Source organism: Malaclemys terrapin, chromosome 1 (assembly GCF_027887155.1).
Source record: "Malaclemys terrapin pileata isolate rMalTer1 chromosome 1, rMalTer1.hap1, whole genome shotgun sequence".
NCBI classification, from domain to species: Eukaryota; Metazoa; Chordata; order Testudines; family Emydidae; genus Malaclemys; species Malaclemys terrapin.
The window spans coordinates 69,827,360-69,844,301 of record NC_071505.1 but is presented as its reverse complement, the minus strand read 5'-3'; the positions used below and the strand labels follow the sequence as shown (position 1 = coordinate 69,844,301).

At 42.2% G+C, this 16,942-nt stretch overlaps 1 protein-coding gene across 7 annotated transcripts in view; it reads left to right on the top strand.

Annotated features, from left to right (window-relative positions):
• OSBPL8 (oxysterol binding protein like 8) overlaps nt 1–16,942 on the top strand; it is a 184,518-nt gene that overhangs the window by 57,263 nt on the left and 110,313 nt on the right. For 6 of the 7 annotated variants that reach the window (XM_054026974.1, XM_054026940.1, XM_054026933.1 and 3 more), the window contains one exon: nt 3,883–3,991. Coding sequence is in view for 6 of the 7 variants with exons in the window: in XM_054026940.1 (XP_053882915.1) it covers nt 3,950–3,991 (42 nt within the window). In the remaining variant the exon portion in view is untranslated. Of the gene's footprint in view, nt 1–3,882; nt 3,992–14,141; nt 14,210–16,942 lie in introns of those variants that run through there. The other variant, XM_054026955.1, reaches the window with a different exon arrangement.

The following is a 16,942-nucleotide window of genomic DNA, read 5'->3' as shown; positions in this document are numbered from 1 at the left end:
CAAAACCGAGTAAATTATATTTTTAAATATGCAGCATTATTGTACCCATGATGGTCCCAGGATATTAGAGAGACAAGGTGGGTCAGGTAATGTCTTTTTCTGGACCAGCTTCTTGTGGTTACATAGAGCTCTTCTTCAGGTCTGGGAAACGTATTTTTAAATAAGCATTTTGAAACCAAATCCTACAGAAGACCTGTGGACCCAAAATAAGTGGTAGGTGCAAAATTTGAAAGCTTCAAACTATTATTTTTTATATAACAATGGCCTGCTACGTGAGACCACTGTTGGGCCAAGCAGCATTTTTGAAGGGTAAAGAAAATAGTTGATGTGCTATACAGTCGGGGAGTTCTGATGACATTTCAGTAAATTTGAGTAAAATCAGAATCCCTTTATTGTCTTCATTACCGTATCCATCTCAGTAAATGTAGACTGCCCTCCCTTTCCTCCAAGGGGCTCTGAGTGGAATTTTCCTACTAGTAATCAAAAGAATCTCTCTTGAAAATCGTATTTTATATCTACTGCTGTCGCAAGTAACTCCAAAAAGGACTGTAATGGATTGCCAGCTCTCATTGTTCTCTCTGGTTTTGCTATACTTGATTATGTGACAAGCTGTTTATATTAATATATTGTTCTCATGGTTGTGGAGTAAAACTTGAAAATGTGACCCAACTGCACCCTAAAGAATCAAAAGCCAGAGGCAAATGACTCAAAATATATTTTAAAAAAAAATCTCATAACTCTTAAGCAAATCTCATGATTTGGCCGTGTATGTTGTGACTTAGAATTTTTGAATGTTCTGTGGTTTGCCATACTGATATAACTGAAAGACTAGAAGAAGAAGAAACTTTTACAGTATTTTCAGTTTGTTGACTGTGTGCATTTGACAACACTTAGTGTATAATCACTTGCATTGTTTGTTGGTCAACTTCTGGCCTTGCTTCCTACATCAAAATCCTGAGGGGCAGCAGAGGGAAGAGGATATACTATCCCAGGTCTAGCTGCCTCTGCTCCCCAGACTTCCCATGATCCTGCTTCCTGGGACCAATGGAGGAGTCTCCAAAGGTTTACAGGAGAGCTCTCCCCTACAACTGCCCCCAACACATACCCTACCTGTATCAGTGCCTGGGACCCATGGGGTAGCTACAGCCAGACAGGGCAGTGGGCAGCCAAGAAGAATGTTTCAGACCCAGGGACTCCTCTGCAGATCTCAGGTAGCAGATAAAGTTGGTGGGTGTTGGAGAATTTACTGCTGCTGCTGTTAGTGCCTCTATAGAGGAAGAGGCCTGGAAGATAGTGGGTGCACAGAGAAGAGAAGAGGATGAGAACATAATTGTTGTGTGCTAAAGTCTGGTCTCACACTTATTGAAAAACACACATAAAGATAAGTCTAAAGTTTTGCTTTATGAATGTGAAAAAACTGCTTTAAACATACATGTAATCTGGAAATTGATTTTTTTTTGTATTACTTTAAACATTTTAGTGTTTTAGAAAATTAAATATCTTCAGATAGCTTAGTACTGATGAATAACACAATAACAGCATAAAATGGTAGCTGGAGATAGAGATAAAAATGGTAAAGAACAAAATTGTCTTGTTTCTAAGGAGTTGTGGGGGTGGGGGGAATGGCAATTTTTCAAAAATGAATTTTTGGTATTTTGTTAATCTGAAATCCCTGTACACGGTGTATAAGAGAGAGCTTTGGCACAGATGTAACTGGAACTGAAGCTGCTGAAAGATGCTTCATTTGTCAATGAATTGTTTTTCACCCCAAGTAACTTAAGATGAGTTTTTACTTTTATTTGTTAATTTTTTAAAAATAACTTTTTGCCTTCTGCACCACCTTGAGTTGACTCCTTGTGACCTTTCTGTGTGTTGGGAAGTAAGGCCAGTGTGTCTTTTAAAGGAAAAGTTTTTAGCCAAGTACTATGTGTAGATTTTCAGTACTTCAAACAATAACATCAAAACATAAAGCTGCCACACTGTCTTGAGTAATCCAGCTATACGGCATGTCACTGCACCACTTTTGTAAGATCAGCCTCAATCCTGTGATCCTCTAATAAAGAGCATTAGTCTTGCAATTTCTAGCCACAATAGAAGATATAAGAGTGCAATGGCAACAGTAACCCATCCCTTCATTACTTTTAACATGTTCTCTGATTTTAATATTGCAATGGATTTATTAAAATAACTATTAGTTTTGTACACGATTCCTATAGGAATTTTAAGTAATGCATACTGTAGTTATATAACTTTAAAACAAAAAAAATTTACGGAATGTTCTGATACTGCCTAACAATTGTTCATGGTGGAGTTTCTGTCCTTGTGTATGGACGTACTGATACTGTCTCAAATTACATGATCTTGTATGCTATCTCTCTCCCTCACACCTGGCCTCAATTTCTTGTGTACATTAAACAGTGAATGGGGGTCCAGAGCAGTGTTCCCTCTAGTTATTTTCCACCCATGTGCGGAATGAATTTTATGTGCACCAGTATGGAGGTGATGTGCGACACGTCACTTCCATATTGGTGCACATAACAAAATTCATTTGGTGGGGGTGGGGCTGAGGGCTTTTGAGTGTGGGAGGAGGCTCAGGCCTGGGGTAGAGGGTTGGGTGCAGGGGTGTGAGGGCTCTGACTAGGGGTGCGGACTCTGGGGTGGGGCTGGGGATGAGAGTTTGGGGTACAGGAGGGTGCTCTGGGGCTCCGGCAGGGAGAGAACTCTTCCTAGCTCGCACTCTCTCCTCCCCGCCCCCACAGCAGCACCTGGGCTGGGGGGGAGAGGCGCTTCTCTCCGCCATGGCAGCACCTGGCCTGGGGCTGCAGGATAGGCACCCCTTTCGCGGCCCCAGCAGGTTCAGGCCAGGGCCGGGTTTAGGCCGGGGAAGGGGTGCCCGGGCCGTGCCTGGGGCCAGGTTGCACTGCGCCTGGGGCTGGGTTGGCGGAGGGGCACCCTGGCTGCGGCAGGTCACAGGGTGGGTTCCCTGAGCGCTTGCGCAGCGCTAAATAGGCTGCTGCGTGGCTCCATGGCCATGCAGCTTACAGGGAACTTAAGTCCACAGTAATTCATGTCTGTTTTTGAGGGTTTTATACTGTGGTGTGAACAAGCCTGGTATCATAGCACCCTTTCCTTGTTCCATACAAAAGATTGCATCATATATAGGGAATAAGGCAGTGGTCCTGAGGAAGGGGGTGGTATGATCCTGTCAGTCTTTTTGACTGGAACCTAAAAAGCATGGATCCAGTCCCCAGCTCGTCCAAAAATGGCACCATAAGTGGCAAAGTCACGTAGTCTCTGTGCCTCGGGTCTGTTTAGGCTACTGCTTAAACTGTAGTGGAGATCTTAAAAATTCATAAACATTTCTGATTAAATTGAGTGCTACAGAAAAGCTTGTAAAAGAAAACCATTCCTTGTTCACTGTAGGGATTGGATGTTGCTCATTAATTGAGGCCTGGAGCTACACATTGAACTAAGAGGATGTAAAAGGATACAGAAGAATCTGGTTTTTGCTTACTGACTGTTGATTATTCACTGGCCTTTGTCAGCTCTATGCCTTGAACGAGTGTGATCCTGTGGGGAAAATGACATGTTATATTTTAAGACTATCACAATGCATGTGCAAGATAGGCCAACCTTAATGTGATAATTTCTTGAGTTTTGGGTGCTTCACTTTGCAACCTTAATTTTCCTTTAATTTAGGCCCTTTGTACAGGTAGTATGTGGAATCTTTGAGAACATACGATATAAATGGCATATGGTAGCAGTTAAGCCATTATTTTTGTTGAGCACTGCTCTAGTGTATTATTGTTAAAGAACACTAGTGATATCTGGTTGCAGTGTTAATTAATTTCAGCCACTGATGATTGATTTGTTCTCTTCCAGGATATGCAGGTTTGCAGCATGGAGGAATTCTAATTGAAAGAAATACTGAGACAAGGCCTCTTTCAACATGGAGACTGTTTTATTTGAAGGGGAACCTGACAGAATTTCGGTGAGTAACGTCAATGTGATTGAATGTATTCAAATTAAATAAACGTAGAGGCTTTTTTAGGATCATTGATCTCGAGTTTGTATCTTAAATTGTGGGTACTTTTTGGTCACTGCATGTTAAAAGTAAATTTTATATCCTATCAGCAGGGGTAAAATGTACCAACACTTGTTAAGCAGGGCCTGCCTGGTAACCTTGTAGTAGTACTTTTCACTACCATGGAAGAAATGTTTGATTCCTGGACTTGGTACTCACTATTGGGGGGGGGGGGTAAGGTAGTAGAGGGCATTCCTGTTAGTCTTGCTGATCAGCATATGAGCAGGGCAGACTAGCTTTCTTTTTCCAGTCAGAGATTGGTAACTGAAGTGCTGCTTCATGAGATAAGGGGTAGGAGGAATGGTAGGGATTCTGAGGACTTTTTCAAGGACAATGAGTACTTTCCATCGAGGATTGTAAGCTCTCTGGGGCAGGGACCATGTCAACTTCCATACTGCACCTAGGACTGTGGGGCCCTAATCCCAATGGAGGTCTATAGGTGCTACCATATTTAAACAACTATGTTAACATACTAAGTAAAATAGTGAAGATGTATAACTGCTGAAGCCTTTATATATGAGCAGGCTTGGAAGAACTAGATTTTTATTGGTAAATGTTAAACATTGATTTCACCATACAAACACTAACCGACAAAAAAAATCTTTCCATCGCTTCTGATGATAAATTTACAGATAGGCAAAGTAAGAAAAATGCTGTTAACTCATTAGAATTTGATTTACAGATATTTACTTTGTATATTTTGACATGTAATGCTGACAATTTGAATATTTAAAAGTTATAAAACTTTTAATTTTTTGAATGTCAACATCTACTATCATTAAAAAATCATCTTACACCTCCCACGGCTGAAAATTGAAATCATAATTTTGCACTACTGTGAAAATTTAAATCAATAAAAATAACTTAAAATATTATTATTTAAGTTTACAGAAAAAAAATTGTCGAAGCTTATATGTGAGGTTTGCATGACACAAGATGCACTAATGTTTTTTGTGGGGTGGTTTATTATATCTAGGGGAAAGATATAGCTTTTGATCGTCTTCCCGCCACATAGACAATTCTTTAAAAGATTGTCATTTACTTGGTAAAGACTCCAATATTCAATGAATTTCCATGAGGGCCTGTTACATACAGAATGGTCCAGTGGGATGTGACTTTTTTCTCCTGAAGTCATTTTTTGAGCTAATCACCTCCCTTCAAAAACAAAGTAAATCTCATTTAGAATTTTTCCTTTCTTTAGTGAGAATAAAGGAATGCTTAAACTAATTCAAGAATTTTTTTTTTTTTTACTTGATAAAACTTTTTGGTCACCCATAAAAGCAAAAAGAAAATCTTACAGCAGTATTTGGGCCATAAAAATAAGTAATCAAAAGCAGCTGTTTTTCCAGGACATAATCAATAATATGGAAAATGTGTTTCTATCTGGAGATGAGTATAAAGTGAGCTACTTTACAGCCTGCAGCAATGTTGGATCTCTCTTTGCTCATTCAGAATTACAACAAGGAGGTCGGTGGCACCTTAAAGATTAACAGATATATTTGGGCATAAGCTTTGTGGATAAAAAACCCACTTTTTCAAATGCATGTGGATACAGACTAACATGGCTACCCCTCTGATACTTGACATAATTCAGAATTGAACTTCTCCCTGGGAGAGGGTACTGTCCTTTTCAAGGCCTTTGTTCACACCTTGTACGTCAAATGTCAACCACAATGTAGGGCCTGTTTGAAGAAACTCCCTGTTCCTCCTCCTCCTCCTCCTCCTCCTGCTGTGGTCATGGTACCTTATTTGCAATGATGAGAATCCTGCACCTTTCCTCGGTTATCAACATTTAGCAAATACAGAGATAAAGGTAAATTGGGAGGAATGCAGACAACTTTAAGTGTGTGGTGTTGGACCTCCTTGACATGCTTTAAAAATGAGATCTATAGAGTAGGTTTTTCTAAGTTCATTAAGGCTACAGATACGCTATCCTGCAGTTTGGACTGTGGGGGTGTAAAGAGCAGTGCACGCCAAAGTGTTGTGCTGTAATTCCCCCAGGCAGACCCTGTGGGCATGAACTAAAAGTTTCCTGGTTTGTGTTAATGTAGTCCTGTTTGAATAGGATGACGTTAATCTGAACTAGGAACTTTTTAGTTCATGCTCACTCGGATCACATGGGAGAATTACAGTGCAGCACTTCGGTGCGCACTGCTATTCACACTTCCAACGTCTGAACTGCAGGGCAGAGTAGGCAAGCCATAAATCTAAAACGTTGTGAATTCTCTTCAGAACTGATGTTAATGTTAAGTACTTTTTTCCACTGTTCAGCATTACTTGCCAGATTAATACTTACAGTAGTAATTAAGTTTGACAAATGTATACCTTGATTATAGGCAGAATGTGAAGTATCATTTAATGTTTCTATTTTATACCACAGCTATTGTGTTAGAAGTGTTTTTCAAACTGTAAGCACAATTAAAAGTTTATCTTTTGGGGCCAAAACCTTATCTAAGTACAGTATCTAATTTTCTTAGACTACTACATATTTTAGTTTAACGTTGCTTAAAGTATTTGAAAATCAATTCAGAAATATTACTACTATATTTAGGATTAGTACAATATTTCAGTTCCTTCTTTGTTTTGAAAATCCTTTGTGCACAAATACCCAGCGTCTTACAGTTTTGTATTTTTGAGTATGAATAGGGTTGCCAACCCTCCCAGATTGAGCCCAATTCCAGGAGACTCACAGCCAATCTCCAGGAGGCTATTGACGCCAATCCGGGATATTGTAGGCCACTAAAAGTCTGGTGGCGCAGTGCGGCTAAGGCAGGCTCCCTGCCTGCCCTGGCGCTCCACACGATTCCTAGAAGTGATTAGCATATCTAGTTAGGCCCAGGGGCGTCCAGGGGATCTCCACATGCTGCCCCTTCCCCGACTGCCAACTCTGCAGCTCCCCTTGGCTGGGAACAGCGGCCAATGGGAGCTGCGGGGTCAGTCCCTGCAGGCAGGGGAAGCACATGGAGCCGACTGGCTGCTCCTGAGCCTAGGAGCCGGACATGCTGGCCACTTCCCAGGAGCTGCCCAAGGTAAGTACCGCCCGGCCAGAGCCCGCACCTTGCACACCCTCCTGCAAACACCCCAACCCTCTGCCCCAGCCCTGAGCCACCTTCCACACCCAAACCCTTCCAGAGCCCGCACCCCTACCCCAGGCCCAGCCTGGACCCCCTCCCATACCTCTTCAGCACTCCAACCTCCTGCCCTAGCCCAGTGAAAGTGAGTGAGGATGGGGGAGAGGGAGGAGGAGATGGAGTGAGTGGGGGTGAGGCAATGGTGTTTGGGTTTGTGATTTGATTAGACAGTATGAATAATATGGCAAGCAAGTGTGGATAGCCTAAACTTGAATTTATCCCCTAGAACCCCAAAAGAGAGGAAACTTGCTGAAGTATGCAGGATAGCTGTGTAATATTGAAGTAGGGTTACCATCCGTCCGTATTTCCCTGGACATGTCCGGCTTTTGCGTCTCTAAATAGCCGTCTGGGAGGAATTGGTAACAAGGTTAAAATGTCCGGGGAGGTTTTCTCCCTCGCCTCCCTCCCTCCTTTCCATGCAGAGTGTGGCTGCTGATTGGGCGGCTAGGCCGATTGACCCACTCCCATTGGCCTCCAGCAGCCAGAGCCCTCCCCTGCTCCCCCCTCCCTCTCTCTGTAGTCCTGTGTAACACACAAACCAACCCACCCCGCAGTGTGTTTTGCAAACACGTGGAGCCAGAATGGTAAGAGGATTCGGGGGGGGGGGCAGTCAGGGAGCGGGGGAGTGTTGGATGGGTCCCCAGCCTCCACCTGCCATCCCCCCTCTGCACATCCCCCCCTCCGTGGGTCCCCCCTCCCTGTCTGCCTCTCCCTTGTCTGCGTGTACTGCCTGTACTGCCAGAGCCAGCAGTAACTGCTGTCTGCTGCCCCCGGGTCCTAGTGCCCCCATCCACTAATGGGAAGACAGGCTGCCCTTACCCTGCCCTTCCACCCTAGCCCTGAGCCTCTCCAACACCCCAAACCCCCCAGCCCCAGCCCTCATCCCCACACACCGTAATCCTCTGCTCCATCCCTGAGCCCCCTCCTGCATCATGAACCCCTCATCCCCAGAGCCCTCACCCCAGCATCCCCTCCTATCCCCAAACTCCCTCCCAATCCCCCTCCCCCTTCCCACACACCCCCTCCTGCCCTCAAACTTCCTCCCAAAGCCTGCACGCCCTCCCTTTGCACCGCCTCTCACCCCCAAACTCCATCCCAGAGCCTGCACCCCTCACCCCCTCCTGCACACCCACCCCGTGCCCCAGCCCGGAGCCTGCACCCAGCACCCAAACTCTATCCCGGAGCCTGCACCCCTCCTGCACCCTAATCCCCAGCCCAGGACCTGCACCCCAGACCTCCAACCCCCCTCCCAGAGCCTTAGGCAGGTGGGGTGGGGGGTTCCGGGCACCACCAAAATTTCTACAACCCTGCCACCCATGTGAGTGGATAAGGGTCAGGGCAGTCAGGGGACAGGTAGGGTCCTGGGGGGGGGGGGGCAGTTAGGGTAGGGGGTTCTCAGCAGGGGGCAGTCAGGGGACAAGAAGGAGGGGGGTTTGGGGTTCTGAGGGGAGCAGTCAGGGGGTGGGAAGTGGGAGGGAGTGGATGGGGCGGGGCGGGGCTAGGGCGGGGCTCCCCCCCCCCCAGTGTCCTCTTTTTTGTTTGTGGAAATATGGTAACCCTAATTGAAGGGTTTGAGTAGCCAGAAGTAATAAGGGCTCTTAAAAAAAATTCCTTCACTTAATCTTGTGTGCTGTGACCTGGTTGCTTTTGTTCTAGTACTGGGGAAAATAAATTATGACTTTAATTTTCTGTTGCTTGAGTCGCATAGTACTGTATTCCCCTTCAGATTGGAGAGAATTCTGACTCTGTACAGAAGCCCTGGACTGTCATGGTGCTCTAAATTATAAGAGCTGATATAGGCTGAACTGCTGAGCTTTTCATAGGCTTTTGTAGATTTCTGTGACTTTCGTATTTCTTGAAATCTGTGGGTTACGCACAGGATCGAGGCTCAGGCTGGCCTTCAACTGATGCATGTATTGACTAGGATTCTGTTCATTCATATTGGGATGTATTCTAGAGCAGAAGTTCCCAAATTGGGGTCCATAGGCCACTTACTGGCAGTCAGCAGAGATCTGGCTGGTTTACATTGTGCTGGCTATTCTTATTTAAGCTGAGAAAAGAACAGGTGGCAGGGGGCTAAAATCCTATAAGAACATAAGCATGCAGTGTGATTCCTTTTCTTCAAAAGACGAACCATTATTGGGGTAAAGATGCCCAAAAAATATTGCCTAATACTATTTTCCTGCCTAAGCAATAGCTGTAGTTACCACAGGGGGAAATGATCAGTGTGATCACAAATGTGAGTGGGGAAAGTAGCTCATGACTCAATTTCTTTTAATATTTTGTGTATACTTTGAGAGTTTGAACTCTCCAGCTCTACAGTTCATGCCATCTGCTGGTGAGGGAGGAGATCTTGGAGTAGGACTGGTGGCAGGATCGCACTCATGCTACAGCTCTGCTGTTGGTCTGTAGCAGAAGACATCTCATGTCATCCACCTAGACTCAATTGCTGGGTTGGTAGAGAGCAAACAATAGGCTGTATGCTTTTTTGGCATTTAGAGTATGGCTTTCTTGTCCAATTAAAATCAGTTTGTTCTGTGCATGCGTTTGGAAAATGGAGCAGCTCAGAAGAGCTAGTAATTTAGTTAGAAAAAAGCACCTATGCTAATTCTCCTAGCTGTTCTGGTGATGCAGTTCTCAAACTCTCAACTTTAATTCTTGCTTCAGATCAGAATAGTTTGGTTGTAGCTTGCGTATTTGGGTGGTGGTATTGAAATGGGTAATCAAGAGGGCACAGTAATATCAGTTTTTCACATGCAAATCTTATTTCAATTTTGGAACCCTTGGAAACACTTTTTCCTTTTGTTTATCCCAAGCTTGTTCATGGAACTGCAGAGAAATGTCTTTAACTTCTCTTTCCATAAAGTAACTTGGTGCCTCTGGAGTAGAGTTGGGGGTTCTGGGAACTGTTGTCCAGAAACCTGAACTGTGATTTTGCATGACTCATGAGATGTGATAACTCCTGTGTCTTGATTGGTTGAGCTTGGTTTAAAAGTAGGAAATGTTAATATAAAGGGGTTTTTGTTTTTGCTTTTTTAAGCAAGTCTCAAAAGACATGAGAGAGACTGAGACTCTGCTGTTGTGCAACCTACATAATTAGTTTTAAACCTCCTAATCTTCTGTTCTCGATTATGTGTTTTTATTCCGCACTTTCTTCTTCCTCTTTGTGGATGATTTAAATGGATTCTAATTTGAGCATTCTTTAGCTATATTTTGAGTGTTTACATGAAGATTAGGTGGTGGTGGTGTGCCTTCAGAAGTTGGAACAGATTGAGGCCCTATTGTGCTAAGCGCTTCACATACCTCTAATAAGACAGTACCTGCCCTGAAGAGCATACAGACTAAATAGACACAGGGTGGGGAAAAAGGAAGTATTATTCACATTTTACATATCGAAGAACTGAGGCACAGATGACTTGTTCAGGGTCATCCCCTTCCTTTCTTTCTCTCCTTGTAGTTTTTTCTTGTAGAGCCATAGGTTCATTATTGCAACTATGCAACCACTGCAGCATAATATAATGTTCTCCAGGTCACATGCAGATATTGTGTGCTATGTGAAAATTGAGCTCTGAGTAGGGTTATTGTGTTATAATTTGAAATATGCTGACCAAGATTTAGCAGTGGTCCATCACAGGGGTGGTATAATTTACTCAGCATGTGAGAGATTGGGGGGTTGGGGGACGGGGAATTACACTGTGGTAAAAGATTGTGGGACGATAGACAAGATAATAAAAGTGATCGTCCAACAAAAATAACATGGATTTCATTTACACTGGAACAAACAGAACTGAACTCTACCTACCTACAATGTCTAATATAGGAAGTGTATAATTAAAAACCCGATTCAAATACACCCCCCCCCACACACACACACAGGTTCAAATGTGCGCGCATACTAACTTACTACTAAGTCTACTTAACTACATATAACCCCCTAAATAAAAAAAAAAAAATCTATCTCTGTGTGCACAGTTTTTTATCTTGTTGTTGGTTTTTAGTTCAAGGTTCACCTTTTCCCAAATATCTCACTGGGTGCTGTCTAACACCGAAGTTAGTCTCTGAGTCTCAAGCACCCCTCGTGACTTCCTGAAGAGATGGTCTTGACTCCAGTGATGCTTGCTTACTGGGGTACACGTTAGACCAGACTCACTGGATCTGAAGGACCTTTGGTTCTCCTGTTCTGGATATCTGGGACAACATGAATCAATGATAGGAGATTCCTTTATATTCCTGATCATTGGATATAGTAATGGATGCTCAAGAACACGCGATTAAACACGGACTGACGTGACCAGCCAGTTTTAAACTGACGGGATCCTCTCCTGCACATCAGTCTGTCCTGCCCAATCTCAGCCTCTCTACTTACTCTGTTTCTCTCAGTCCCAGTTTCTCTATGCTATTCTGGCTGCCCTCTCCCCTCACCCTGTTTCTCTCAGGTTACTCACAGACAGTTAACTAAACTAAGGGGGGAGGGATAGCTCAGTGGTTTGATCATTGGCCTGCAAAACGCAGGGCTATGAGTTCAGTCCTTGAGGGGGCCACTTAGGGATCTGGGGCAAAAGCAGCACTTGATCCTGCTAGTGGAGGCAGGGGGCTGGACTCAATGATCTTGCATGGTCCCTTCCAGTTCTAGGAGATATCTCCATTAAAAAAAACAAAAAAACCTCTCCCTCAGGTTCTCCCCGCCTGCCTCTGTCCCTCAAATGTTCCCCCCTCTTCTCCTCCATCACTTCCCCTCCCCCTGAGGGGAGATGTCACCTCCTCCCACTTTCGCAGAGGGAGCGCCACCTGTTTTCCACAGAACAATGACAGTGCATTTATCCTATGTCCCCATACAAGGTTGAGTCCCTTAGTCTTATTTACATATGCTTTAATTGTAAGACACATAACTTCCAATATTTCTAAGATGACATCAGATGTAATCCACCATCCCTAGCTGCTTTTCTGTTGGGCGTTTATGCTGCCAGTGTCAAACTGTATAAGGTCTACGGTGCAATGCATCTTGGAGTGCACAGACTTGGAATTTCATGCAATTTATTAATTCAAAAATCAAATATCAAAATATCCTGGTTTAAACTAGTCTCTTTTTCCTAAACTTCCCACTGTTTCAGCTTCCCTGGCACTAGCAGTAGTGGGAGTACCAATGTAGATAAGAGACTGGTAGCCAGTTGTCTTTATCATCTTGTGTAGACCTGCTATGAGCATAATTGGCCTGCATGGTGGTAAAAGTGCTTGCGTCACTGGCCATCATAATGCTGGTGGAGCTGAAGTGGGACTAAGAATAGTAGGAATTATTTTGGAGGAAAAGGCTACTGTTGACACAATGTTTTAAATGTGCAATCAATAGAGGGAATCTAAAACACCTGCGCTATGTACTAGTTGCTGAGAAAGTAATGGACTACATTCAAATGTATAATGCTAGTTTAAACTCTGATCTAGGCATGAGTTCTACTTGATAAATCAATCCCACTTTTGTTTTTGTTTCGTTTTTGATATTTCCCTCCTAAGGCTGAGTTGGTTATCCTACTCTCTCCCAGTGTTTCATTTGGTTTTGAGTAAGAACAAGGTCATGGGGGGAGGGGGATAGCTCAGTTGTTTGAGCATTGGCCTGCTAAACTCAGAGTTGAGAGTTCCATCTTTGAGGGGGCCATTTAGGGATCTGGGGCAAAAATCTGTCTGGGGATTGGTCCTGCTTTGAGCAGGGGGTTGAACTAGATGACCTCCTGAGGTCCCTTCCAACCCTGATATTCTATGATCTTTGTTTAGGGACAGATTCAGTCTTAAGGAAAGCCCTTCCTCTATATATTCTAGAGTCCCTGTAACAATCTGCAAGGCTCTTCTGCTTAAGAGAATTTAATCTTTGACCATTATGATCTTTTATTCATCTTTGCCTTTTTGAGGTATACATTTTTCCTTTTGACAGGGTAGCTGCATCTCTGAACAACTCTATTTCTGCATTGTTCAAACATAAATATAATTCTGGCCCCAAAATGTAGTTTAAATGATAATGAAAAGAAAACTTACTGATGGTGTGGGAATGGGAAGAAAGAAGAAAGTGTAATTTCCATGGAAGCAGATGTTTTGCTGCTTGTCTTTATTCTAAAAAAAAATATATCTATTTTTAGGAACAGCAATGGGAGCAGATAATTCCAGATCAGAGAGAGTGACGAAAGGCTAACTGAAAAGTGAGATCTGAGGAGGAATTGGGAGTAGAGCGAGACTTCTTGGCATACAGGGAGAGGATGTTTGGGCACGGGGTGGTACAAGAAAAGACATTATTGCAAGTATGAAGGAGATAAAGTAAAAGTGGTTGGCCTAGAGGCCTTAGAGATGGAAAATAAGAGGTAATAACTTGCCATGCAGGTGGGGGCAGAACTTAAAGCCTTCAAGTTGAAGAGAGTTTGAGGTTTGATGTGGAAAGAAGTCAGTGATGAGATTTAAGGGAAAGGTGGCACAGTTGAAAGTGGTGTGAGACAGATGATTTTAGATTTGATATTTTGGGAGAAATGAAAAGGGTGATGAGGCACACAAGTCCAGTCTTGTGTGCCCCCTTGAATGTAGTGAATACTTTGAATTGTGTAAAGATTGAATGTAAGAGGTTTGGGACAGTAATGTGCAGTCTCTTACTGTAGATGAGTTATTTGTTTAAAAACTTCTAAGGGTAAAGGGGAGGCAAGGCATATTTTTGATGTTCATGGCACTTTCTTTTAAATATTCACAGGAACCTGTTATTCATCATCTAGCACACAAATGTATAACTTGCACACTAGGTAAAAGGTTTTTAAAATAAAACAAGAATGTTTTAGTTCTGACTAGAAAACTGTTAATCTGTTAATTATTTGTATTGTATATTTTTGTTGCTCTAAAGCAGAAAGATATCTTAATGTTGCCTCTGTAGAACTGTGAACCAGTAATGTAGCTTAGGTTTTTCTTTGTCTAACAACTTCTTGGGTTGAATTTTCATATGTAGCTCTTACGGAAGCAATGCAGTATGGTAAAGTATCTCTAATCTTACCTCTCCCTCCCCCTCCCACTGTGCCCTTCTACATGAAATTGTTAGTATATTAGTCAAATTAAACAGTTCTACATACTTTGATTATATTTGTCAAACTTAAAGAACTTCAGAAAACCTTGTAACTGTTCTTCTTGGGCTATTGATGGGCTATACAGAGAATCTGAAAGTCTGGACACACTATCATAGGAGTGTGCAACCTAAATTATATCAAAGTGTAATCTTATTGCTGACTGGAAGAGCTGTTTAGGACAGAAACATTTTGTTTTATGTACATAAAACCATTCTATGAAAAGAACAAAACTTTATCTGAAGCAAAGCTGTGTGCTGCATTTGCAACTGTGTTGTGTATGAAATGTAAGCTTTCTTTACCAATCTTCGATTTGTACAATAGGTGAAACTTACAGTTGTTTCACTTTCACGTCAGGGACGGTACTTGGTACTGCTCTGAAGGCAGGGGACTGGATTCAATGACCTTTCAAGGTCCTGTCCAGTTCTATGAGATAGGTATATCTCCAGATAACTTTGTCATTTTAAAGTTTAGAATATTGAACTGTGGGTTCTTCGTTATTTGTATTCAAGTTGTATAATTAGCTCTTTGGACAGTTATTGGTCTACTATGAAAAAACAGTAACTTTTCCATAAAGATTACAGTTATGTTACTGTTTTAAAGCTATATTTTGCTCCCTTGCTAAAATCTATTAAATCAGCTAAGTTTGAAAATCGGTAAAAACAAGTCTTGAGCTTCTTACAAAATCTACCAAATTTAGGTCTTTCAAATGGGGGTTTCTGGCAGAGGTCACCACCACAAAATAGATATTTTCAAAGTTGCAAAAGCTTTCTAACACTCTATATTTATTAAGGGGGGGGGAAGGTAGTGGTGAGGGAGGGACATGAAACTTAGTTTACCAAACTCACCTAAGCAAGATTTTTATCTATGATACCAAAATTTAGTTGCATGAAATGTGAAGTATTAAGTCTTGCAGCTCCAAAAAGAGGAAAATGCTAAAGATAACCAGGTTCCTGTGAATTCATCAGGGTACAACAGAAATCCTAACTTTTCATTTATAAAATCTGAGGTGAGCATCCTGCCTTCTCCCCTGCAGAGAAAGCTCAAAATATAACAGGATTCTAGGGAGGGTTGTTACTGGGGAAAGGGCTCACAAGTGAGGCTGCTTGACAGGCCATGTTAGTGGCTGAGACAAGCAGCCAGTGATTGGAGAAGTGGTGGCGATCAGGAGGAGATTGCAGTTATGGGGAAGAGGAGCTGTGGGCCAGAAGGGCAGGAGTTGCTGCCACTCCCCAAACAGCTGCAGTTTGGATGACTGTTGCTTTCTGGATTTGCAGATGGGCTGGAGGGTGAGCAGGAGTACTTTGGAGGAAAGTGGGTTTTTCCTAGAATATATAGAGGGACTGCCATGGGTAGACAAGTCTGTAGGAAGTTAGAGAGCCCCTAGCTTTTTTTGCTCCCTAATCCTATGTCACTACTTTAAACTAAAGAAATTCACCAGGCAGACTTTAAGGTGGAGTTATATTGTGACCACACAAAGCTACAAAGTCATTGTGCTCTTCCTGAATGTGGGAGTTTAAATGTCTAAATTCTAATACTAGAAAACCAGGAAATTTAGAGATAAGGGCACCCTGTCCTCCAATATCTTTTACAAGGATGTTAGGCACAACTTTAAAAAGTTTTCAGTGTGTACTTGTTCTGTTACTATTAGAAAGTCATGGTCTGCTTTGCTGATACAAATAAAAGGGCTTACCCCAAGATTCCCTTGGAAAGAGCCCCTTGCAGGAGGTGCAGAGCCCGTTCTTGCCTTCCACAGGAGACCCTGGCACCAGGAATGGGATAGAGTGGCTAGAGCGTCAACACTGAGATAAATTCCATTGTCACTCTTCAAGTCTTATCAGTCCAGCGTTTTTTGTGACTACTAAAGGTCAAATAATAGAAATGTTTTATAAACACTGATCTACATATGCTATTTAAATCGGTCTGAGAAACTAGTAAATGCAGTTTGGGATGATCACTTAGGTTCAGGTTCAGCTTTGGTGGTAAGATTTTGAGATATCTATGCACAGAAGGCTACAATTACAATACCATGAAATTTCAGAATTAAATATCTGAAATCATGAAATTTACAATTTTTAAAATTCCATGACTCTGAAATTGACCAAAATGGACTGTGAATTTGGTAGGGCTCTATTAATAAACAGTAGTTTGCAAAAATAGCCTTAATTTTTGACCTCTGACAGTGAGATGATCCTTTTTAAGATAAATCCTTTAACAATGTGGTTGTGGGGTAAAATTTTCAAAAGCAGCTAAATCCTACTGGAAGTCCAATGGGACTTAATAACCTGAGTGACTCAGGTGCTTTTGAAAATTTTACCCTTGGTCTTTATCTTTCTGTTATATACAGGCAACATAATTGTTTTTTCTTAGTGGACTATGGATATTAAATTTACATAGTTATGCATGCTTAAACATAGCAGTTTAGGTGAACAAACAGCAACTTAACGATGAGCTTAAAAAAAGGGTCTTGTTTATAACAAGTGTATATATTAAACTTATTTTAATGTTTTTTTCTGAAGACTATTGCTCACTTATCTTAGAAAATTAATTATTTATTGGAAAATATTGAATACTCCCTCTAGATTCTGGAAAGGAAAATGCATGTTTCAGACAGTTTTATGGCATGTTTCTGAAGTATTTGAGTA